This window comes from Pleurodeles waltl, chromosome 4_1 (genome assembly GCF_031143425.1).
Source record: "Pleurodeles waltl isolate 20211129_DDA chromosome 4_1, aPleWal1.hap1.20221129, whole genome shotgun sequence".
NCBI classification, from domain to species: Eukaryota; Metazoa; Chordata; class Amphibia; order Caudata; family Salamandridae; genus Pleurodeles; species Pleurodeles waltl.
In genome coordinates this window covers 135,276,612-135,302,780 of record NC_090442.1, presented here as the reverse complement: position 1 = coordinate 135,302,780, position 26,169 = coordinate 135,276,612, and the positions used below count along the sequence as shown (strand labels likewise).

The 26,169-nt window shown below is 46.0% G+C and overlaps 1 protein-coding gene across 1 annotated transcript in view; it reads right to left on the bottom strand.

Moving 5' to 3' along the window:
- Positions 1-325: 325 nt before the first annotated feature.
- LOC138287464 (uncharacterized) overlaps positions 326-26,169 on the bottom strand; it is a 40,188-nt gene continuing 14,344 nt past the window's right edge. The window contains exons 2-3 of the mRNA XM_069227900.1: positions 23,559-23,685; positions 326-2,105 (exon numbers count right to left, since the gene is read on the bottom strand). Coding sequence (XP_069084001.1) covers positions 2,074-2,105; positions 23,559-23,685 — 159 coding nt within the window. The 3' untranslated portion in view covers positions 326-2,073. The remainder of the gene's footprint in view (positions 2,106-23,558; positions 23,686-26,169) is intronic.

Genomic DNA, 26,169 nt, shown 5'->3' with positions numbered 1-26,169 from the left:
AATCTGGAATTGAAGGATCCATCAGACGAACAAGTTACTTGCCTTTAGTAACTCTATTTTTCTGGTGGATCCTCGAACTGTAGATTCCTCACTGCCCTCCCACCGCCATGCTCTGTGGAGTGGTCTCTTTATACCACCTAACGCGGTTCCAAATTGGAGCTCTACACACTGGCACCTTCAATTGTTTTGTGCTACATGTCCATCTGCTTGGAAAAACAAAAGCAAAAAACTGATGGCAGCGCAGGGGTGGTGTGTATGTATGTATATATATACGTATATATATATATATATATATATATATATATATACGTATATATATGTATATATGTGTCTCAGCTCTATCACTTCTGCGATGGGTTAGGGTGGAACTAAGTTGATGCATAGCTGTACAGCCCCACCTAGTGGTGCATTGGATCACTGCTATGAGAACTTCCAGATCCAGTCTGGCACTGTGGTGGGTAATCTAAAGGTGTTGAATCTACAGTTAGATGAGACTATACACCAGAAAGAGTGACTTGGGGCCTGATTTAGATCTTGGCGGAGGGGAATACTCCATCACAAACGTGACGGGCATCCCCTCTACCGTATTACGATCCCTTTATATCCTATGGAGATCGTAATGCGGCAGACAGGATATCCGTCATGTTTGTGACGGCGTATTCCCTACGCCAAGATTTAAATCAGGCCCTAGTTTTACGGCTGCCATCCCCAGGAACCTAGGATATGATGCACTCTTTCAAAATTGGCAGGCCCTTACAGGTTTGCCTTGGACTGAGGTGACAAGCTCCAAGATGGACCACCAGTACCTTGCATTCAGAAAATCACCACTCAAGGGTTCTTCTTGGTTGGTTTTAAAGGAGGAAGTGACCAGGATCCTCCATCCAGCTCCTTAGGTAATTAACTCCCTATGCCTTGACTGCATGAATCACAGAGAGGACCCCCATGGAGATAGTTCAGCTATCAGGCAGCATCACCTAAGGAGCTGTGGAGCTTACATAAGATATCAGTTTTCTTTCCTCTTGTCTCCCCAAAGCCTTGTCTCCTAACACCCTTTAATCCCTAAATTGGTAACCTGGGTCGCATAGTAACCCAGATTCAAGCCCCCCACGTTATATGGGGAGCCAAGTGTATGCTTTTGAGCATTTACATATGAACAAAGAAGCCTTACCTTTAAGAGAACTGATTACACAGAAAAGCTCTTGGTCCGAGTTTTTTTACTTAATTTTCCCAGCATGCAAGCCTACCTTGGAATCTATTCGTTTGACAACCCAAAATGTTGAACTCGACCGTGAAGCTTGAGGGAAAAGTTAAGAACACCTGGAAAGAAGGCCTGGATTTAAATATGAGCGCCTTAAGGAGGAAGCTTTAAGGCTCTGGAAGTAGAAGACAACAGAAAGTGTGAGTGAAATGTAAAGATTTCTGAGGTGGTGAAATTGGAGTAGAAGGGAAGAGGTTTTCACTGAAAAGATCACAGATGGCAGAGACCCTCTTGAGTAGGTCGGTGGAGAAGAGTGTCCTATTCGTGCCACAATTACGCAGGTGGCACCGCTGCCACGTCTCATAAGTACGTACAATGGATAGGTCATGGTATTGATGTAGATCAGTATTATTCACAAGGCTGGAGCTATTTGTGGCCTTGTAGGGCGAATTTACTCTGTGGTTAAAAAGCATCAAGACCATCAGGTTTGACAGGAGAGAAGGACCCTGGGACCTGCCTGCTTAAGTCAATGTAGGCGACCATTTAATAGGAACGAATTCTAAATTCCACCTCTTGGTGTGTGCTCACTTCCGGCGTGTGACGATTGAAGACGTGTAAAGAGGAAGAGCGATGAAACGGACATCTTGAAAGTTAGAACAACCTAATCTGCTTAAACCCCCCCGTCGCGTGAGGCTTTCAGTGACTGTGCCAAGATTCTTCTGATCTTCCAGTGCCACCACAGCCCTCCATGCATCCACAGTTCCAGGTGGCTGCTTGTTCCCTCCCACCCCCCTTGTCTTTAAAGTCCCAGAAGCCTCTGCGATCTCGGGCCTGCACAGTCCTCCGCGCTTCCCATGCTCGGTGCTCTTTCATCTTCACGTGCTCTGCAGACTCTGGTAAAATGTGCCTAGAGAACACAAAAGGGAAAAAAAAAACATTTTTGAGGTGCTCTAAATAGGAACCACTTGAAATACTGTCTCCTATGAGTTGATCTAAGGATGTACTGCAGAATGCAGACAAAGAAAATGTTGGGACAGTGTCTTTGGAAATGTCACATTGAAGATGGCTGTATTCCTCATTACAATGTGCTAAGGAAATCTGTTATTTTCTCTGTGAGGGTTTTTCGTGACCTTAGAAAGGGTCATATGCATGCAAGCCTTCTTCTTAAGAGTGTGCAGTTGTGTAAAGAGTCTTAAACGTGGCATCTAAATCACATTGTCCAATAGCTACTTTTAAGGATCTGTAATTGAAAACACACTGCCTCCTGAGAGAAAACAAGTTCTGCACTGGGAATCAAATCCCATACAACACTTTGCACTGGTTTGCGTCACTTTGGGCGCAATGCGCCTCTTAAAAGGTTAAGTATATCTGGGCCCTTGCCTTTACTCAAAATCGTTAAACGTGGACCCATATTTACATAGAAGTCATACAAGGCAGGGCAGCAAGTTAACATGCTGCATATCATTGCGTGAACGTGAGAGCAGAACTTCATCATGTCTACTAAGATGTGGCGCTGTTCTGTTCTCTACCTGCGCTTGCGCACTTTTTGGTGCCCTGCTCCAGAGCAGGTGTTGAAACCGCTCGTGCAACCACCTCCAGAAAACAGCATATAGCCACACTGGAAGTATGCGAAACAAAGGAATGAGATCAGAGACTCAAACAAACTCTTTATTATTGACTTGGCAAACCTGAGAAGAGTTGGCGGAAATCTAGAGTGGAAAAGGCTTAAGATTCCACTCAAGGAAGACCAACTTCTCTGCTCAAAAATCCCGCCTCTAGAATATTCTAAGGTAGTGACATGTGCAAAGAAGCTATACTGCCTAACATAAGTGAACTTCTGACAGTGTACAAGGATCGCAATGAGGAGTCTCTCAAATGTACCCCACGCGTAACCCAACAGCAGTGAAGACATTCTACGTTTCTCAGAAATCTAATTTACTGAAGTCCAGGCCGCTGTCGTTAGTAAGGGTTCTTGCCTTTCCGTATCACTTCATCCCACTCCTTGCCCATCCAGAAGTTAAACAATGACCATGGTCTTAAAGTAGGGTACAATACTAAGGCTGGCAGGAGCCCTGTGGAATTATGGCTCTAGACATGAAAGAGGGACTCGGAGTCCTCTACAAAAGCTCCATCTCAGAACTTCACAAACAGGTAATGAAGGAGTAACCTGTGCAAGTTACAATAGTGGATTCTTATAAGGCATCAACTACATACCTATTCATCTCCTATTTATTTATTTTTTAAACCAAGAAAGGTTTGGAAGGAAAACTCTGGCAACATGTGAAAATGCACTGAACCATTTATGACTGACAGTCACTGGCTACTACTGAATTCTCTGGATGAAGGCCAGTCGGGCACGGTATTACATAACAGGCACACTGTCCCCGTTTGCACCGTGCTGTACATTGAAAACAGGTGGGCTGGATGCAAACAGCGACTATTACAAGCAATGGGGCAGCAGATGAGTGAAATATAGACCAGCTGACTGAGCAGGTTGCTCTACCTCTGTGCACTCAGCACCTGCCTGCAGGGGGATGTCTGAGGTGTCCATTAGGTACCCTTTTCCTCCTTGCAGGGATTGCCCTGAGGGGATGCACTGACTGTGTGTCACCTTTTTGTGGCATACATTCAGTGTGACTCTGCGCCTAGTCAATAATAGGGCGCGGGCGCAGAGGTAAGGTGTTTCCCTCATTAGCATAGGGCCACGCCTCCATTCCAATAAGGAAGTGTCACCTGAAGATACTGTCGATGCTCTATCTGCACCAGTGCAATATTTATTACAGAAATGGGCGCACAAGCGTCTGAGCTTTCGTCTGTAATACTACAGTGCCCTAGGGGCTGAGAAAACGGGTGCACATGACCGGTGCTCCCCAGGACACTGTTTGCAAATATACCCCAGCTGTTCAACTCCTCCTTTGCTGCACCCAAAATTGTAGATCGTAATGAACCAGCCTTATGAATATGAAGGAGTTAGATGCTTGGTCCTGAAGGGAATCAGATTGTCTTCCACTAACAGAACTGAATGAAAACAAATTGATGAAACTCTATCATACTCAAAGATGATAATGCTGCCTACTCACAAACTGCATTATTGTAGTAATAAAAATACTAATACAGTAGTACTACTCACATACTATAAAATGCTATTCACAAGCCTACGGACAGAGGCCTCTGCCTCTCCCACCTTTAGTAGGACAAGATCTCCCTCCGGGTGCTGGTAGGTACACAGTTCAATATTAAATGTAGGAGGGGCAAGGGTGAGTGACTGGATAATGGGGAAGGGGTTTAGGGAAATTTAAGGACGAGTTTAGGGAGGAATATACTAATATAAACACCCACCCACAAATGTGTAAGAATATTGCAATTCACAAATTACACTTCTAAAGCTACTACAGTCCTAACGGTGTCCAAATAGATGTACATTTACTCCAGCCTAACCTTGGAGTAAGTCACACACCAAACATGGCCACTCACAGGCACTGCAATGCACCCCCAGTTTATTCCTGGTTCATTTATAATCCTCTATAAGGAGGTCTGTAGTGCAAAGATCAGGAGATTAGTGGTAAGGTGGAGATATTCAAGGGTCCATTGCTGCTCTTGATGTCTGGTCTATACAGCTCCTTGGCTCACTCTAGTTTAATCAACTCCCAAGTTACTCTACTGACCCAGAACTCAATATGTCCCTTCATTTTCCAGTTTCTTTCCTTATGCTACATCAGTGTCTTCCCTACCCGCTTAACTGCACAGTCCCACAGGGTTCCTCCCTTAGCCCTTCCTTAATCAATGTTTTGATCTCGCCCTGGTACAGTCTTTTGGATTTGAAATTCTATCATATGCAGATGACAATCAGATCATTGTGTTCAGAACATAAAAAGTCAATGCCATCAGACAAACAATCTGGAAATGAATGGGCACTGTGGCCACCTGGATGACCATGAATTACCTGAAGTTCGACAGGGATAAGATGGAACTGATATGGTTTGGCAATTCCCAACTGATGTGGTCCCCGCAATGGTGGGCAGAAGATTTATGTCCTTGTTCAGTACCAAATAAAATAGCAAAAAACTTGAATGTGATTGATGACAACCTCTCATATTCCAGTCACATTCTTACATATCCTCAGGTGCCTCAGAAACATTCTCCCTTTTCTGCCAATCTCTTACCACCAGATGATTACACAAGCTCTTATATCCTCCTATCTTGATTATGACAATACTCTTTACATAGGATTTCAGAAACTTCTAATCCACAGTTTAAAAGTGGTGCAGAATGCAGCCACCATTTTAATCCTTAATGTCCCTAGATGCACCCCCATAAGGCTCACTTGAACATAATTCACTGGCTCCCAGTGCACAAATGTGTGATCTTCAAAGCACTCTGCTTTACCCACAAAGTGATGCACAACCTAGCGTCACAATACAACCGAAATAAGATCATTAGATACTTCCCATCCAGAATGTTTCATTCGAGTTCCTGAAATGTAGCTGCGATCTCCATGTTCAAGAGGTGTAAAACAGGAGGGAGATCATTCTCTTGTCCGGTGTCCAAACTTAGGAACTATACCAGATGAGCTAAGAGACACAGCCAATCATCACTCATTCAGAAAGCTACTCAAGACATGGCTTTTTTGCATTACCATCTAGTAAGCCTAGTTTACAGCTGAGAGTTTTGGCACCTCGATGCCTTCGAGAGGAGCACAATGCACTATATAAAAACTTATTTAATTCCTTCCTTCATTCTGTTGGACAAGAAGCCTTTCTGCAAATTCAGTTTCTTGACTGTACGATTGACTGATTGTAGGAAGTTGGCTCTGTATGTGCTATTTCAAAGTAAGGAATAGCATGCACAGAGTCCAAGGGTTCCCCTTAGAGGTAAAATAGTGGTAAAAATAGATAATACTAATGCTCTATTTTGTGGTAGTGTGGTCGAGCAGTAGGCTTATCCAAGGAGTAGTGTTAAGCATTTGTTGTACATACACATAGACAATAAATGAGGTACACACACTCAGAGACAAATCCAGCCAATAGGTTTTGTATAGAAAAATATCTTTTCTTAGTTTATTTTAAGAACCACAGGTTCAAATTTAACATGTAATATCTTGTTTGAAAGGTATTGCAGGTAAGTACATTAGGAACTTTGAATCATTTCAATTGCATGTATACTTTTCAAGTTATTGACAAATAGCTACTTTAAAAGTGGACACAGTGCAATTTTCACAGTCCCTGGGGGAGGTAAGTTTTTGTTAGTTTTACCAGGTAAGTAAGACACTTACAGGGTTCAGTTCTTGGTCCAAGGTAGCCCACCGTTGGGGGTTCAGAGTAACCCCAAAGTCACCACACCAGCAGCTCAGGGCCGGTCAGGTGCAGAGTTCAAAGTGGTGCCCAAAACGCATAGGCTTCAATGGAGAAGGGGGTGCCCCGGTTCCAGTCTGCCAGCAGGTAAGTACCCGCGTCTTCGGAGGGCAGACCAGGGGGGTTTTGTAGGGCACCGGGGGGGACACAAGCCCACACAGGAATTTCACCCTCAGCAGCGCGGGGGCGGCCGGGTGCAGTGTAGAAACAAGCGTCGGATTTGTAGTGTTAGTCTATGGGAGATCTAGGGATCTCTTCAGCGCTGCAGGCAGGCAAGGGGGGGGTTCCTCGGGGAAACCTCCACTTGGGCAAGGGAGAGGGACTCCTGGGGGTCACTTCTCCAGTGAAAGTCCGGTCCTTCAGGTCCTGGGGGCTGCGGGTGCAGGGTCTCTCCCAGGCGTCGGGTTTTGGATTCACGGAGTCGCGGTCAGGGGAAGCCTCGGGATTCCCTCTGCAGGCGGCGCTGTGGGGGCTCAGGGGGGACAGGTTTTTGTACTCACAGTATCAGAGTAGTCCTGGGGTCCCTCCTGAGGTGTTGGATCTCCACCAGCCGAGTCGGGGTCGCCGGGTGCAGTGTTGCAAGTCTCACGCTTCTTGCGGGGAGCTTGCAGGGTTCTTTCAAAGCTGCTGGAAACAAAGTTGCAGCCTTTCTTGGAGCAGGTCCGCTGTCCTCGGGAGTTTCTTGTCTTTTCGAAGCAGGGGCAGTCCTCAGAGGATGTCGAGGTCGCTGGTCCCTTTGGAAGGCGTCGCTGGAACAGGATCTTTGGAAGGCAGGAGACAGGCCGGTGAGTTTCTGGAGCCAAGGCAGTTGTCGTCTTCTGGTCTTCCTCTGCAGGGGTTTTCAGCTAGGCAGTCCTTCTTCTTGTAGTTGCAGGAATCTAATTTTCTAGGGTTCAGGGTAGCCCTTAAATTCTAAATTTAAGGGCGTGTTTAGGTCTGGGGGGTTAGTAGCCAATGGCTACTAGCCCTGAGGGTGGGTACACCCTCTTTGTGCCTCCTCCCAAGGGGAGGGGGTCACAATCCTAACCCTATTGGGGGAATCCTCCATCTGCAAGATGGAGGATTTCTAAAAGTTAGAGTCACTTCAGCTCAGGACACCTTAGGGGCTGTCCTGACTGGCCAGTGACTCCTCCTTGTTGCTTTCTTTGTTCCCTCCAGCCTTGCCGCCAAAAGTGGGGGCCGTGGCCGGAGGGGGCGGGCAACTCCACTAAGCTGGAGTGCCCTGCTGGGCTGTGACAAAGGGGTGAGCCTTTGAGGCTCACCGCCAGGTGTTACAGCTCCTGCCTGGGGGAGGTGTTAGCATCTCCACCCAGTGCAGGCTTTGTTACTGGCCTCAGAGTGACAAAGGCACTCTCCCCATGGGGCCAGCAACATGTCTCTAGTGTGGCAGGCTGCTGGAACTAGTCAGCCTACACAGACAGTCGGTTAAGTTTCAGGGGGCACCTCTAAGGTGCCCTCTGGGGTGTATTTTGCAATAAAATGTACACTGGCATCAGTGTGCATTTATTGTGCTGAGAAGTTTGATACCAAACTTCCCAGTTTTCAGTGTAGCCATTATGGTGCTGTGGAGTTCGTGTTTGACAAACTCCCAGACCATATACTCTTATGGCTACCCTGCACTTACAATGTCTAAGGTTTTGTTTAGACACTGTAGGGGTACCATGCTCATGCACTGGTACCCTCACCTATGGTATAGTGCACCCTGCCTTAGGGCTGTAAGGCCTGCTAGAGGGGTGACTGACCTATACTTGCATAGGCAGTGAGAGGCTGGCATGGCACCCTGAGGGGAGTGCCATGTCGACTTACTCGTTTTGTTCTCACTAGCACACACAAGCTGGCAAGCAGTGTGTCTGTGCTGAGTGAGAGGTCTCCAGGGTGGTATAAGACATGCTGCAGCCCTTAGAGACCTTCCTTGGCATCAGGGCCCTTGGTACTAGAAGTACCAGTTACAAGGGACTTATCTGGATGCCAGGGTCTGCCAATTGTGGATACAAAAGTACAGGTTAGGGAAAGAACACTGGTGCTGGGGCCTGGTTAGCAGGCCTCAGCACACTTTCAATTGTAAACATAGCATCAGCAAAGGCAAAAAGTCAGGGGGCAACCATGCCAAGGAGGCATTTCCTTACACAACCCCCCCCCCCAAACGAAAGAGGATGAGACTAACCTTTCCCAAGAGAGTCTTCATTTTCTAAGTGGAAGAACCTGGAAAGGCCATCTGCATTGGCATGGGCAGTCCCAGGTCTGTGTTCCACTATAAAGTCCATTCCCTGTAGGGAGATGGACCACCTCAACAGTTTAGGATTTTCACCTTTCATTTGCATCAGCCATTTGAGAGGTCTGTGGTCAGTTTGAACTAGGAAGTGAGTCCCAAAGAGGTATGGCCTCAGCTTCTTCAGGGACCAAACCACAGCAAAGGCCTCCCTCTCAATGGCACTCCAACGCTGCTCCCTGGGGAGTAACCTCCTGCTAATGAAAGCAACAGGCTGGTCAAGGCCATCATCATTTGTTTGGGACAAAACTGCCCCTATCCCATGTTCAGAGGCATCAGTCTGCACAATGAACTGCTTAGAATAATCTGGAGCTTTTAGAACTGGTGCTGAGCACATTGCTTGTTTCAGGGTGTCAAAGGCCTGTTGGCATTCCACAGTCCAGTTCACTTTCTTGGGCATTTTCTTGGAGGTGAGTTCAGTGAGGGCTGTCACAATGGATCCATATCCCTTCACAAACCTCCTGTAATACCCAGTCAAGCCAAGGAATGCCCTGACTTGAGTCTGGGTTTTTGGAGCTACCCAGTCCAGAATAGTCTGGATCTTGGGTTGGAGTGGCTGAACTTGGCCTCCACCTACAAGGTGTCCCAAGTAAACCACAGTTCCCTGCCCTATCTGGCATTTGGATGCCTTGATAGAGAGGCCTGCAGATTGCAGAGCCTTCAAAACCTTCTTCAGGTGGACCAGGTGATCCTGCCAGGTGGAGCTAAAGACAGCAATATCATCAAGATAAGCTGTGCTAAAGGACTCCAAGCCAGCAAGGACTTGATTCACCAACCTTTGGAAGGTGGCAGGGGCATTCTTTAAACCAAAGGGCATAACAGTAAACTGATAATGCCCATCAGGTGTGGAGAATGCTGTTTTCTCTTTTGCTCCAGGTGCCATTTTTATTTGCCAGTACCCTGCTGTCAAGTCAAAGGTACTTAGGAATTTGGCAGCACCCAATTTATCTATGAGCTCATCAGCTCTAGGAATTGGATGAGCATCTGTCTTGGTGACAGAATTGAGCCCTCTGTAGTCCACACAAAACCTCATCTCTTTCTTTCCATCTTTGGTGTGAGGTTTGGGGACTAAGACCACTGGGCTAGCCCAGGGGCTGTCAGAGCGCTCAATTACTCCCAATTCCAGCATCTTGTGGACTTCCACCTTGATGCTTTCCTTAACATGGTCAGACTGTCTAAAGATTTTGTTTTTGACAGGCATGCTGTCTCCTGTGTCCACATCATGGGTACACAGGTGTGTCTGACCAGGGGTTAAGGAGAAGAGTTGAGGAAACTGTTGTAGGACTCTCCTACAATCAGCTTGCTGTTGGCCAGAGAGGGTGTCTGAGTAGATCACTCCATCTACTGTGCCATCTTTTGGGTCTGATGACAGAAGATCAGGGAGAGGTTCACTCTCTGCCTCCTGATCCTCATCTGTTACCATCAACAGATTTACATCAGCCCTGTCATGGAAGAGCTTAAGGCGGTTCACATGGATCACCCTCTTGGGGTTCCTGCTTGTGCCCAGGTCCACCAGGTAGGTGACCTGACTCTTCCTTTCTAGCACTGGGTAAGGGCCACTCCATTTGTCCTGGAGTGCCCTGGGAGCCACAGGTTCCAGAACCCAGACTTTCTGCCCTGGTTGGAACTCAACCAGTGCAGCCTTTTGGTCATACCAAAACTTCTGGAGCTGTTGGCTGGCCTCAAGGTTTTTGGTTGCCTTTTCCATGTACTCTGCCATTCTAGAGCGAAGGCCAAGTACATAGTCCACTATGTCTTGTTTAGGCTCATGAAGAGGTCTCTCCCAGCCTTCTTTAACAAGAGCAAGTGGTCCCCTTACAGGATGACCAAACAGAAGTTCAAAGGGTGAGAATCCTACTCCCTTCTGTGGCACCTCCCTGTAAGCGAAAAGCAGACATGGCAGGAGGACATCCCATCTCCTTTTGAGTTTTTCTGGGAGCCCCATGATCATGCCCTTTAATGTCTTGTTGAATCTCTCAACTAAGCCATTAGTTTGTGGATGGTAAGGTGTAGTGAATTTATAAGTCACTCCACACTCATTCCACATATGTTTCAGGTATGCTGACATGAAGTTGGTACCTCTGTCAGACACCACCTCCTTAGGGAAACCCACTCTGGTAAAGATACCAATGAGGGCCTTGGCTACTGCAGGGGCAGTAGTCGACCTAAGGGGAATAGCTTCAGGATACCTGGTAGCATGATCCACTACTACCAGGATATACATATTTCCTGAGGCTGTGGGAGGTTCTAGTGGACCAACTATGTCCACACCCACTCTTTCAAAGGGAACCCCCACCACTGGAAGTGGAATGAGGGGGGCCTTTGGATGCCCACCTGTCTTACCACTGGCTTGACAGGTGGGGCAGGAGAGGCAAAACTCCTTAACCATGTTGGACATATTGGGCCAGTAGAAGTGGTTGACTAGCCTCTCCCACGTCTTGGTTTGTCCCAAATGTCCAGCAAGGGGAATGTCATGGGCCAATGTTAGGATGAACTCTCTGAACAGCTGAGGCACTACCACTCTCCTAGTGGCACCAGGTTTGGGGTCTCTGGCCTCAGTGTACAGGAGTCCATCTTCCCAATAGACCCTATGTGTTCCATTTTTCTTGCCCTTGGACTCCTCAGCAGCTTGCTGCCTAAGGCCTTCAAGAGAGGGACAGGTTTCTTGTCCCTTACACAGCTCCTCCCTTGAGGGTCCCCCTGGGCCTAAGAGCTCAACCTGATAAGGTTCAAGCTCCAAAGGCTCAGTTCCCTCAGAGGGCAGAACTTCTTCCTGAGAAGAGAGGTTCCCTTTCTTTTGCTGTGTTGCAGTTGGTTTCCCAACTGACTTTCCTTTCCTCTTGGTAGGCTGGGCCATTCTTCCAGACTCCAGCTCTACTTGTTCACCCTGTGCCTTGCATTGTGCTCGTGTTTTCACACACACCAGTTCAGGGATACCCAGCATTGCTGCATGGGTTTTTAGTTCTACCTCAGCCCATGCTGAGGACTCCAGGTCATTTCCAAGCAGACAGTCCACTGGGATGTTTGAGGAGACCACCACCTGTTTCAGGCCATTGACCCCTCCCCATTCTAAAGTAACCATTGCCATGGGATGTACTTTTCTCTGATTGTCAGCGTTGGTGACTGTGTAAGTTTTTCCAGTCAGGTATTGGCCAGGGGAAACCAGTTTCTCTGTCACCATGGTGACATTGGCACCTGTATCCCTCAGGCCCTCTATTCTAGTCCCATTAATTAAGAGTTGCTGTCTGTATTTTTGCATGTTAGGCGGCCAGACAGCTAGTGTGGCTAAATCCACCCCACCCTCAGAAACTAGAGTAGCTTCAGTGTGGACCCTGATTTGCTCTGGGCACACTGTTGATCCCACTTGGAGACTAGCCATACCAGTGTTACCTGGATGGGAGTTTGGAGTGGAACCTTTCTTGGGACAGGCCTTGTCTCCAGTTTGGTGTCCATGCTGTTTACAGCTATGACACCAGGCCTTTTTGGGATCAAAGTTTTTACCCTTGTACCCATTGTTTTGTGAAGAGGCTCTGGGCCCACCCTCCTGTGCAGGTTTTTGGGGGCCTGTAGAAGACTCTTTACTATTTTTAGTTTTGGTTGTCTCATCACCCTTCCCCTGGGGAGTCTTTGTGACCCCTTTCTTTTGGTCACCCCCTGTTGAAGTCTTGGACACCCTTGTCTTGACCCAATGGTCCGCCTTCTTTCCCAATTCTTGGGGAGAAATTGGTCCTAGGTCTACCAGATGCTGATGCAGTTTATCATTGAAACAATTACTCAATAGGTGTTCTTTCACAAATAAATTGTACAGCCCATCATAATTACTTACACCACTGCCTTGAATCCAACCATCTAGTGTTTTCACTGAGTAGTCTACAAAGTCAACCCAGGTCTGGCTCGAGGATTTTTGAGCCCCCCTGAATCTAATCCTATACTCCTCAGTGGAGAATCCAAAGCCCTCAATCAGGGTACCCTTCATGAGGTCATAAGATTCTGCATCTTGTCCAGAGAGTGTGAGGAGTCTATCCCTACACTTTCCTGTGAACATTTCCCAAAGGAGAGCACCCCAGTGAGATCTGTTCACTTTTCTGGTTACACAAGCCCTCTCAAAAGCTGTGAACCATTTGGTGATGTCATCACCATCTTCATATTTAGTTACAATCCCTTTAGGGATTTTCAACATGTCAGGAGAATCTCTGACCCTATTTATGTTGCTGCCACCATTGATGGGTCCTAGGCCCATCTCTTGTCTTTCCCTCTCTATGGCTAGGATCTGTCTTTCCAAAGCCAATCTTTTGGCCATCCTGGCTAACTGGATGTCCTCTTCACTGGGGTTATCCTCAGTGATTTCAGAGGTGTTGGTCTCTCCTGTGAGGGAACCAGCATCTCTGACTATTATTTTTGGAGTCAGGGTTTGAGGGACCCTGTTCTCCCTAGATAGGACTGGTAGGGGGGAATTTTCCTCCAAGTCACTATCCTCTTCCTCTGAGTTGCCACCCTCAGAGGGGTTGGCCTTTTCAAACTCTGCCAAAAGCTCCTGGAGCTGTATTTTGGTAGGTTTGGGGCCCATTGTTATTTTCTTTATTTTACAGAGTGACCTTAGCTCCCTCATCTTAAGATGGAGGTAAGGTGTGGTGTCGAGTTCCACCACAGTCACATCTGTGCTAGACATTTTGCTTCTAAAAGTTGGAATACTTTTTAAGAATCTACAACTGGTTCTAGAATCTAATTCAAACTTTTACAAACTTTTAAACTCTAAAAGAAATGCTAAACAGGATCTAACACAAGGCCCTAGCAGGTCTTTTAAGAATTTAGAAAACTTTTCAAATTGCAAAAATCAATTTCTAATGACAATTTTGGAATTTGTCGTGTGATCAGGTATTGGCTGAGTAGTCCAGCAAATGCAAAGTCTTGTACCCCACCGCTGATCCACCAATGTAGGAAGTTGGCTCTGTATGTGCTATTTCAAAGTAAGGAATAGCATGCACAGAGTCCAAGGGTTCCCCTTAGAGGTAAAATAGTGGTAAAAATAGATAATACTAATGCTCTATTTTGTGGTAGTGTGGTCGAGCAGTAGGCTTATCCAAGGAGTAGTGTTAAGCATTTGTTGTACATACACATAGACAATAAATGAGGTACACACACTCAGAGACAAATCCAGCCAATAGGTTTTGTATAGAAAAATATCTTTTCTTAGTTTATTTTAAGAACCACAGGTTCAAATTTAACATGTAATATCTTGTTTGAAAGGTATTGCAGGTAAGTACATTAGGAACTTTGAATCATTTCAATTGCATGTATACTTTTCAAGTTATTGACAAATAGCTACTTTAAAAGTGGACACTTAGTGCAATTTTCACAGTCCCTGGGGGAGGTAAGTTTTTGTTAGTTTTACCAGGTAAGTAAGACACTTACAGGGTTCAGTTCTTGGTCCAAGGTAGCCCACCGTTGGGGGTTCAGAGCAACCCCAAAGTCACCACACCAGCAGCTCAGGGCCGGTCAGGTGCAGAGTTCAAAGTGGTGCCCAAAACGCATAGGCTTCAATGGAGAAGGGGGTGCCCCGGTTCCAGTCTGCCAGCAGGTAAGTACCCGCGTCTTCGGAGGGCAGACCAGGGGGGTTTTGTAGGGCACCGGGGGGGACACAAGCCCACACAGGAATTTCACCCTCAGCAGCACGGGGGCGGCCGGGTGCAGTGTAGAAACAAGCGTCGGGTTTGTAGTGTTAGTCTATGGGAGATCTAGGGATCTCTTCAGCGCTGCAGGCAGGCAAGGGGGGGGTTCCTCGGGGAAACCTCCACTTGGGCAAGGGAGAGGGACTCCTGGGGGTCACTTCTCCAGTGAAAGTCCGGTCCTTCAGGTCCTGGGGGCTGCGGGTGCAGGGTCTCTCCCAGGCGTCGGGTTTTGGATTCACGGAGTCGCGGTCAGGGGAAGCCTCGGGATTCCCTCTGCAGGCGGCGCTGTGGGGGCTCAGGGGGGACAGGTTTTTGTACTCACAGTATCAGAGTAGTCCTGGGGTCCCTCCTGAGGTGTTGGATCTCCACCAGCCGAGTCGGGGTCGCCGGGTGCAGTGTTGCAAGTCTCACGCTTCTTGCGGGGAGCTTGCAGGGTTCTTTCAAAGCTGCTGGAAACAAAGTTGCAGCCTTTCTTGGAGCAGGTCCGCTGTCCTCGGGAGTTTCTTGTCTTTTCGAAGCAGGGGCAGTCCTCAGAGGATGTCGAGGTCGCTGGTCCCTTTGGAAGGCGTCGCTGGAACAGGATCTTTGGAAGGCAGGAGACAGGCCGGTGAGTTTCTGGAGCCAAGGCAGTTGTCGTCTTCTGGTCTTCCTCTGCAGGGGTTTTCAGCTAGGCAGTCCTTCTTCTTGTAGTTGCAGGAATCTAATTTTCTAGGGTTCAGGGTAGCCCTTAAATACTAAATTTAAGGGCGTGTTTAGGTCTGGGGGGTTAGTAGCCAATGGCTACTAGCCCTGAGGGTGGGTACACCCTCTTTGTGCCTCCTCCCAAGGGGAGGGGGTCACAATCCTAACCCTATTGGGGGAATCCTCCATCTGCAAGATGGAGGATTTCTAAAAGTTAGAGTCACTTCAGCTCAGGACACCTTAGGGGCTGTCCTGACTGGCCAGTGACTCCTCCTTGTTGCTTTCTTTGTTCCCTCCAGCCTTGCCGCCAAAAGTGGGGGCTGTGGCCGGAGGGGGCGGGCAACTCCACTAAGCTGGAGTGCCCTGCTGGGCTGTGACAAAGGGGTGAGCCTTTGAGGCTCACCGCCAGGTGTTACAGCTCCTGCCTGGGGGAGGTGTTAGCATCTCCACCCAGTGCAGGCTTTGTTACTGGCCTCAGAGTGACAAAGGCACTCTCCCCATGGGGCCAGCAACATGTCTCTAGTGTGGCAGGCTGCTGGAACTAGTCAGCCTACACAGACAGTCGGTTAAGTTTCAGGGGGCACCTCTAAGGTGCCCTCTGGGGTGTATTTTGCAATAAAATGTACACTGGCATCAGTGTGCATTTATTGTGCTGAGAAGTTTGATACCAAACTTCCCAGTTTTCAGTGTAGCCATTATGGTGCTGTGGAGTTCGTGTTTGACAAACTCCCAGACCATATACTCTTATGGCTACCCTGCACTTACAATGTCTAAGGTTTTGTTTAGACACTGTAGGGGTACCATGCTCATGCACTGGTACCCTCACCTATGGTATAGTGCACCCTGCCTTAGGGCTGTAAGGCCTGCTAGAGGGGTGACTGACCTATACTTGCATAGGCAGTGAGAGGCTGGCATGGCACCCTGAGGGGAGTGCCATGTCGACTTACTCGTTTTGTTCTCACTAGCACACACAAGCTGGCAAGCAGTGTGTCTGTGCTGAGTGAGAGGTCTCCAGGGTGGCATAAGACATGCTGCAGCCCTTAGAGACCTTCCTTGGCATCAGGGCCCTTGGTACTAGAAGTACCAGTTACAAGGGACTTATCTGGATGCCAGGGTCTGCCAATTGTGGATACAAAAGTACAGGTTAGGGAAAGAACACTGGTGCTGGGGCCTGGTTAGCAGGCCTCAGCACACTTTCAATTGTAAACATAGCATCAGCAAAGGCAAAAAGTCAGGGGGCAACCATGCCAAGGAGGCATTTCCTTACACTGATGTAAGGAAAAACCTCTGTTTACCCCAAGTGACTATGTAAATAACAATTAAGTGGAGCAGTAGAACAGCAGAGAAGTGAGGAACCTAGCCACCTGAAGCGCAAAGAACCATCCCAAGACGTCCGTCATGGCATGACCAAACTTAAATCGGACCTAAAGATATTCAGACCAACTCTAGTCATAAACCTATGGGGTCGTAGCAACTCTTTCTTACATGAAGAGGCAAGGACTGTATGTGGACTCACTTCTCTGTGTACCCCACACAGTCTATGCAGACATTTTCTTAGAGTTGTTGAGAAGGCATAAGGGCTGCAGACTGTATTTAGGGATTGCAAGATATGCACCATTATGTAATGATGTGGGCTGAAGAGTTCTCAAGTGAGACTTTCAGAGTGGAGGAGAAATTGTTCTGCTGAGAGAGAAGTCGAAATAGGAAGAAAAATTAAGAACGTGAAGGGCTCAGAGATGGAAATGGGGGTGTAATTTCAAACATGGTTTCTAGAGCAGGGGTGAAGAAAGGCCTATGGGAAATAGAGTGCCCTGCTTCTGTGGGGAGAAGGTGGGTAAAAGCACAGGGAAAAACTATTTTGTGTGTGCCCACTACAAGGAAGTAGGCCAATACAACTAAATAATATGGTGTTAACCATCAGTCAAGCCAGTTCACACTCAACAATTGAACATGTGTCAAGCTTCCTAATCAATCACCAGTTCCCTTATTGTTCTAAAATATTAAACCAAATACGGATTACCCATCCAGTTTCTCTCTTCTTTCTTTCCTTATGTATGTCATTACAGGACAGCAACTGTTAGGGACCTCACATAGTTTTATTTGTGGTACATATTAGCCCACGCTCATCTAAAATTCTCACCTGAAGTCAACAGAACCCTGTTCCAGATAATTTTACAGGTGCTTCCATTAGTTAAAAATGATTAGGACAGGAGTATGGGGGGGGGATTATGAGTGTCAATTTTATCATGTTGCTCTCCTTTGAAGTGGGCATACTAGATGTTAGGCCGACATAAATAATACAGGTTTACAGACCAGTCTCTTCAATCTTTATCTGTTGTGTAAAACAGCCAGTGTTTATGTTATTATTGTTTAGTATGTTATTATCAAAACAACAGAACAGTCAATCATTAGAGGCAATCCAAGTTTTTAAAAAAAAGCTCCCCAAGACAGTTGCCAGGGCTGGTTCCTCCTCCAGCTTAATCCTTTATCTCTCTGTTCTAGTCTAACTCTTACCTTACATTCACATTACTTGATGTCACGCTCTTGAACATGGGGATATGACACATTCTAAGCCACTTAACCTCCATTCCATAAATTTATAAATAGAAACAGGATTAAACATAACTATTTACAACCACATCATTTACAAGTGGAAGCTGGATCCTAAACTGCCTAATGAAATAATGTATATAACTATTTACAACCTGTAACAACATAATATGTACATAGAATTTACACATTTTGTTAAACTGTTATAACGTTATTAAATGTCCATAACTTGTATACATTTCTTCCTAATCTGTGTTGGGAACATAATATTTAGCACAAGAAGATACCTGCTTACTATCCCAAAGTCAACAGGTTGGTTGAATGAATTAATAGAATGAATAAAAACAGTATTTAGGCCACTGTTGTCATTTGTATATCTTATGTGGGGTTTGTGAATCAAATGAAATGGTCATATAGGACAAGTAAACATAGGGGCCAGATTTATCTAGGGTTTGTGTTGCCCTTGCGTCACGGAAGGCAACGCAAGCCCTTAAGTCAGATCTAGTACGCCACACAGAGCCACCTTGTATGGCTCTGCGCGGCATAGTAAATCTGGAGTAAGGCAAGGCAGCGCATGTCACTGCCTTGCATTACTCTGTGTTGGGAAGGCGTTTCGTGTGTGGAAAGTGGGTGCTTTCACGCATCAACCCATGGTTTTTGGCACATTACCATATTTACTAAGGCTACTAAACCTGGGAATGTGTCAAAATGCTACCCCTTCTTAGATGAGGCGCAAATAGGAGAAATATGTTAATTTCTCCTTGTTACTTCCTCTTTCTATGTGTGCTGCATACTACAGCACAGGTAGAACGAGGAAAATGCCTCTGAGGATGTTTTTGTGCAGAAAGGTCTACCTTCCTGCACAATAACAAATAAATAATCCTAAAATGCTACTTAAAGAATGTTGATGTACTGAGAACCCATGGAAGCTGGAAAAGTGGGAAGAAATTATATTACAATTGGAGATGGAACTATGTGAAATAAAGGATGAAACTATTGCTCTGAAAGCTAAAAGGAAACAAGAGGAATGGATTGGCTGTACTCATCCCTAGCAATTGGCCATAATCTCTGCCCCCTTTTTGGTTTATGGGCATACATAGATAAGTACAACTAGAACTTGGACCCTACTAGAGGCAGCATAAGGCCAAATCAGGTGTAAGGGGCTGGGTCAGTGAGTAGCACTCCAGTGCTAGTACCGTGCCTAGAACAAAGGGCTGCAAAGCAGCATTCTAAAGAAGCTCAACAATACTGGCTCTTCAGAGCCAGGGTGTTTTCAGAACATGATTATAAGAACATGATACGAAGGTTTTTGTGAAGTTCACTGTGGTTCAATAAGTGATGGCCTTGCTAGCTTCAAAAAGGAACTGGATGCTATGGGTCCACCAGATAAGCTGAACCATTACTTGTTTTATTCCCTATAATCAGGGAAAGACTATTAATGTGCAAAATAGGTTACACTCATCCCCACAGACGACTCAAAAACTCAGGCTTCTAGTTTCTTAAAAAGCCCAACATCAATCCTGATTTCCAAAACACCTTTCAACTGTTTCTAAATCTGCCCCTCTTAAAATATATGGAAAGTTCTTTTGTTGAGTGGGTAAATAGATGACTTTTTGATGAAAATCACTTTGATGACCTTTAATCGAACTTCAGGGCAGGATGAAGCAGAGAGACTGCTATTTTGAAAATATTAGATGATGTCCTACACATTTTAGATGAGGGTGCATCATGTCTCCCTATCGTTCTTGACCTGTCAGCTGTGTATGACATGGTAAACCATGTCTTCTTTAGCAGAATACTGGAGGAACAGATATGGCTCGAATGGATTAATCTGAGTTAATATTCTTTATATAGAGTGAACAGTTTTCAACACACCTTTGTGGCGCATTCGCAGGTTTGCCAGTTCTTGTAAATCTGGGAATGTGTTAAAATCCATGAAACACCCACGCAACACCCATGGAAATGCCTCCCTGGTGCAGAGTAATGAAAGGCAGCAATTTGCACTGGGTTACATTACTCAACATATATGAAGCCATGCAGGGCACGCATGGTGGCTTTGCGTGACTTCATAACTCTCACTTAAGGTTTGCGTCGCTCTTGCACCACGTTGTGTGGAGCAGGAGTGACGAAAAGCAGGTCATAAGTATGGCCCACAGTGACTAGACTTCATCCTAGACCGAAGTGTAAATCTGCAGGATTGCATCTATGTTGCAGTTGGATTTCAAACTAGACACCCGTGGAATAAAATCTGTTATCCTCGATGAAGAATTTGACACAGCAGCTGAGCCGACACTTAAAAGCGTTTGAGAGAGATTCTGAAATCCCTCCTTGTCCTGGGAAAAGTTGTATACATGCCACAGCCCAACTCGCATTCCAGCAAATAGATCACGTCTCTCCAATTCTAATCACTGTTCAATGGCTTCCTAAACAAGCATTTCAATGCAATGGGTCTCGCATTTGCTCGAGTTAAAGATATTACCGTTGTGAATTCCTAACTGGACTTTTCTTGCCACTTAAATTGAAATGAGCGCAAAGGAGAGACACTAAAGGAAAAAGAAGTTCAGTTGCAGTCAAATGTATCAGCAAAAGTGAAATTATCCATTTAACAGAGTCGGTGTCGAAGGCGGTAACAACTGCTCCTAGGAGGGACAAACATAAAGCATTTACCAATGAAAACAAAGGATTTTTGAAAGGTAATCCCAGGAAAGTGATAGTGATGGGTGTGGTTAAAAGCCCACAATACTTACAACAGGTCGAAGCGCTTGCACGCTCGACCTATAAAACAGAAGTTTCATCAAATGGGCCAGTTCAGTGCACAAATCTATTTATGCCTGATCAATGGACCTGGGGCCGTATTTATACTTTTTGGTGCACAACTGCGCCAACGCAGTTGTGCGTCAAAACATTTAACGCCGGCTAACGCCATTCCAAAGCACCATGCGGGCGCCTTATTTATGGAATGACGTTAGCCGGCGGAGCTGCCTGGTGTGCGTCAAAAAAAATGACTTACACCAGGCAGCGCCGGCGTAGGGGAAAATGGAGCTTGGTCGCCAAAAAATGGGGCAAGTCAGGCTGAGGCAAAATTTTCGCCTCAACCCGATTAGCACCATTTTTTTTGACTCCCAACCCCCATTTAAATGACTCCTGTCTTAGCAAAGACAGGAGTCATGCCCCCCTGCCCAATGACCATGCCCAGGGGACTTATGTCCCCTGGGCATGGTCATTGGGCATAGTGGCATGTAGGGGGGCACAAATCAGGCCCCCCATGCCACCCAAAAATAATAAAAAAATACTTACCTGAACTTACCTTAAGTTCCCTGGGATGGGTCCCTCCATCCTTGGGCGTCCTCCTGGGGTGGGCAAGGGTGGCAGGGGTTGTCCCTGGGGGCATGGGAGGGCACCTCTGGGCTCCTTCCGAGCCCACAGGTCCCTTAACGCCTGACCTGACCAGGCGTTAAAAAATGACGCTAAAGCGGCTGGACGTCATTTTTTTTGACCCGCCCACTCCCGGGCGTCATTTTTGCCCGGGAGTGTAAATACGGCGCACATGCCTCGGAGTCATTTTTTAGATGGGAACGCCTACCTTGCATATCATTAACGCAAGGAAGGTGTCCACGCTAAAAAATGACGCAAACTCCTAGATCTTTGGCGCTAGACGGGTCTAACGCCAAAGTATAAATATGGAGTTAGTTTTGCGTCGGATTTGCGTAAAAAAAAACGACGCAAATCCAGCGCAAACAGAGTATAAATATGCCCCCTGGTATTTAGCAAACTTACTCCTGCTCTCTTTGAATGGTGACATGCTGCTTGAAAAAGGCGGGCACTTCAAAGAGAACTTCCACAGGCGAAGCTCCTAAATCTGGAATTCTATCCCTCCAACAAATTATTCCTATTCTCAATTCTAAAAGATATCAAAAACCTACTGTTTCGTTACTTCCTCCAGTTACTGTTTATGATGAGTGGAGTCAGTGGCAGCAGATTTGAGCCACAATTACCGAGGCAGAGACATTTAGCTAAATATTATCATTTTACGATATTCAGATTTACTTCATGTTTATTTCCACATCCCTCTTTCTCCTACCAGTTAGTTATCAGCTTTAATTCTGCTTATTTCTCACATTTTACCCTTCACAATGTTTGTTATTTTTAGATTTGCACCTCATAGTTATTGCCTCTACTTCTCTAAAGTGCTTTCTCTGCCGCTCAACTGGGTCTGGGTGGTACTTCATCGACATTAACATGTTGCAAGGAGGTGCTCTCTACCTGATTTGAAAAGGGGCTCTGATGTGAAAATTTTACATTTTTATGTATGTGAATTTCCAGCTCCATAAAAGCAAGTGTTACATAAAATAATTTACAATAATTGGGCAAGGTTTCAAATTAGACTTTAAAAAAAAAAATGATTATACTAACTTACAAGAGGGAAAAGCAGGCCAATGAAATGCACATCCTTGACATGACAATTGAGTGTGCTCTTGGTGTTCTCTGGATAGCAAGGGGCAGGAGCTGTGTTCTTGGAGGGAACTGTGCACACCAGATGCAAAACTCAAAAAAAATAGACGTAAAATATTGTGCACACCTGGTTAAGGATACGTATATTGAAGTATTTTTAAACCTTCCTAGAGGTAGGCCATGCTTTGAAATCACATCAATTAGGTTAACCCCTTCCTACCTCCAGAGCGTGTATAAAAGTCTACGAGCACTGAAAGGGTTTGACATAGTGTATTTGTTTGGGACGCAATAGGATAGTCAACTGAACTAGCAGTATTTTTACTGGTAAGGAGAGGCTTAGGATGGACAGCAGAGCATGGCAGCCAATCCTTCATTAGCTATTCTGCCCTTGGCTTTCCTCCTAGGAAGAAGCTGCATACCTAGGGGTGGATGAGTAAAAGAGTGGAACACAGGGGAGTGGGACAGTTTCTGAAACTTCTAAGCTTAGACAGTGCAGTTTGTGAGATTTTCATATGTGGTAGTTGAGAAGGTTCAGCTTGTTGGTCATGTCGTAAACCTCTTGCCAAAGGCGATTGTGTATCTTTATTGGAGATAAATGGGAGTACATAGATAGTTGTCTTCCCTCCCACTCTTTACTTCCTGTTTGGTGGTTTCATGACTTACTTCAGTACATGGTAGATATTTGTTTCTGGGCTTTTGTGTGACAGGCTGACTATAGGGACTTTTAGAGCAATGTAAGTTAGTGTTCCTAGTGTGATGACTCATCCAGGGTGGTGAAAGTTTTAATACGAGTAATAGTTAGTTTCAGTTCTTTGGATAGAGTAGGAGCAGCAATGGTTGGCTCAGTTTCCAGTTTGCACAGATTGGTCAGGGAGGTGTGAGTTAGTAGAGGCAGTGTGCCCTAAAGGCCTAAATAATAAAAAAAAAAATGAAGGACAGGTAGACACAGAATAGCAAAGTCTTCTTCCCAGTATAGACAAGCTAGTCAGTGAGCTGCCAGGCAGTATTTTGGAGTCTCGTGATGACCAATAGGTCCACAAAAGGAGGCCCTGGAGGCCCTTGGTGGTAAAGGTAGAGGTGCAGATGCAGGACATGAGCAGCCTAAATTTATCCCAACAGGTGCCCTGTGACTGAAGAGCCCCCCTGTCTAGAGGTAGGTATAAAAAGTAATCAACGAACAATTTATTCTGAAAGCATTTTACTGCAGACCCCAAAAAGCTTCGGGCAATAAGTTAAGAAAACAGGACTGGACTTGCCTGCCCCTAAGGCCTGGGGATCAGAGGACACCCTAGCAGCGGTGAGGGTGGTCGGGAGGCTATGCTCACGCGCAGGGGCCCCGATGAGGCTGTAGATGCCATTCCTCTCCAGTCGTGTGTGGCGTGAAATACCTGTCTTCCTGGAGAGGCTTTTGAAGTCGCACTTCCCCACAGCAAGCTTGCAGGTGTAGAGGCCCAAGCAACCATCACAGTCCGAGGGCTTCTGGCAGACACGAGACTGGATCTCGGCACATGAGTGCTGAAGGAGACAAAACCAAGAAAGCAAGAGGATGAGGAAGAAAGAAAGATTGGTGGCCACTGCAATCCCTAAGACATGGTATAGTTAGGCACGTTGAGAAATCTGAACTGGTGAAACAGGAAATCGAGCAAACATCCAAGAACAGTGAAGGCTACAGGCCCAGAACCCTCTTTCAGCAACCCAAACGTTAATGGCCGCCATCCTTAGAATTATTCTAAGTGAACTTGTGTGATAGGTCGCCCAATGCTGAGTTTCTGTTTTCTTAGGTCAAGTGTACACTCAGATCCAGCCCACAAATGCCAGCAAGGCAATGACAAGCCTGCACATTTAAAGTCAGAGTGTAATTGACAGCATGGGGTGGGAGCATGCAACAATGGCGAATCATGGTTGGGTTGTCAAATGGGCGTGTTGCAGGCCAGCACTGTAAAGCACACTATGGGCCTCATTTACAATGCCTTTGCGCAACTGTTGCGTCATTTTTTTTTACGCATCGGTGGCGCTAAGCAGTGTTTTACACTGCTCCATATTTACAAACTGACGCATTGGGCCCAAAGCGTCAGTTTGTAAGGCCTTGCCTCACGTTATACCTACACCAGGTATAATGTATGCAAGGTAGGGATTTCCGGGCATAAAGTCACACAGAACTGATGCAGTGAAATTGACAAAATTTCACTGCGTCGTTCTGCGACTTAACTGCATCAAAAATGTAACACCTGCTCTGAGCAGACGCTAAACTGATGCATGGGTTTTCCTATGGGAGACTTCCACGCATTGCTGGAGTAGTATCATTTTTTTTAATGGCAATCCAGCAGTGCGTCAGACTAGCGCCACAGATGCGTCAGAATTTCTGACGCATCAGTGGAAACGTGTGCCATGGTGCTCTGTATTGTAAATACAGCGCATCCATGGCGGTTAGGGGGTGGCAGGGCAGTACAAGAAATCTGACGCATCGTTGCCGATGCGTCAGATTCTTGCAAATGAGGCCCTATTAGTGTGGGACTGAGGCTCTGCCCCTAGGAGCATTCACAGATATATGAGGCCACAGAACAAAACTATGTGATCAAAGTGGAGATATGCAGAGCAAGAAAACTGAGAGCTGTGTGGAGCAGAATCTAAACTCGGGTGCAGCGTGTGCCAGAGCCACAGTGCCACAGGAGCAGTTGAAACAGGCAACGAAAAGTGGACATGATTGTTTCTGGGAAATGTGGTATGTGTGTGCACATCTCTGTGTGAGTGTGTGCATGTCTGTGTATGTATGTTAGTGTGGTTCCCTTTTCGATACATCGGTGTGCTTCCCATCAGCCAGGGGATCCTAGTCATGATACGGACCAGCCCTAGTGTATATTGGGCACTCCTGCCAATATGGGTTCATCCTAGAAATGATGCTGTCTCTACCATAATGGTAGTCATTTTGGCTTATTTAGGACATCAAGGTAATGATGACCCCTGAGATAAAACTGAAAATCCTTGGCATATTGATGCCCCTTCAAAGCATATTGCTTGTCTTGGCATAATGGTGATCACCCTTGACAACATGGAGCTGATCCTGTCATTAAGCTGGCCCCACCATAATGGTGGGCATCTTTAGCATGATGGAGCCCAGAGTTAGATAATATTGTTTATTCTTGGCATCTTGGGGGAATCATTGGCAATATTCATATCACCCCAGTCAAATTAGTGACCTGGGCATAATGGCTTCCATTCTTGGCATATTGTGAGCATCCGGACGTATTGTGGCCATCTCTAGCATAATGGTGGAAATCCCTGGCATAAGACAGAGATCCATGGTGATACGGCATGCAAAGCAGAATGTGTCCGTGCCTGGCAGTACTACATGAAAGTATGTGAAATGTGATGTTAGGGATCAAATATGTATTTACTAAAAATAAAAGGTTGGTATTTCTTTAAAAGATCGGGCTATTTCATCAAAACTTCAGGTTTTTGTTACGGGGGACTGAGTTAATTTATACAAAATGAAAACTTTGTATTTGACAGGAAAATGTGTTTATGTTATAGTGTCCTTACCGCTATAGCTGACATTTCATGATTTGTATGAAACCAATATATTAACTAAATTGACAAAACTGTCCATGGCATTATCATTAGAGCTATATAAGGTGTTAGACCATATGACTTGTGCACCATTTCTAGTGCACTCCTGAGAGATCTCTGTAATGTGAGTGGCAGCATTGCTACCTCAGCTCTAAGAGCTATCTAGCTCGCCTTGAAAAACGTGTGCATGCACCACCTAGAAGACACAACAGGTTCCTCAAAGATAAAGATTTATGCTCCTGAAGCATATGCCTACTGCAAAAACAACAGTTAGATTCACAGTTCTCTTTCTATGTGTGCAGCAAAATGCAGCGCGCATGAAAAGAGGAAGTAACAAGGAAAAATAGATATTTGCCCTTGTTACGCCTCACTGGTGAAGGCGTAGCATTTTGACGCTTTACAAGGTTTACTAGCTTTAGTAAGTCTGGTAAT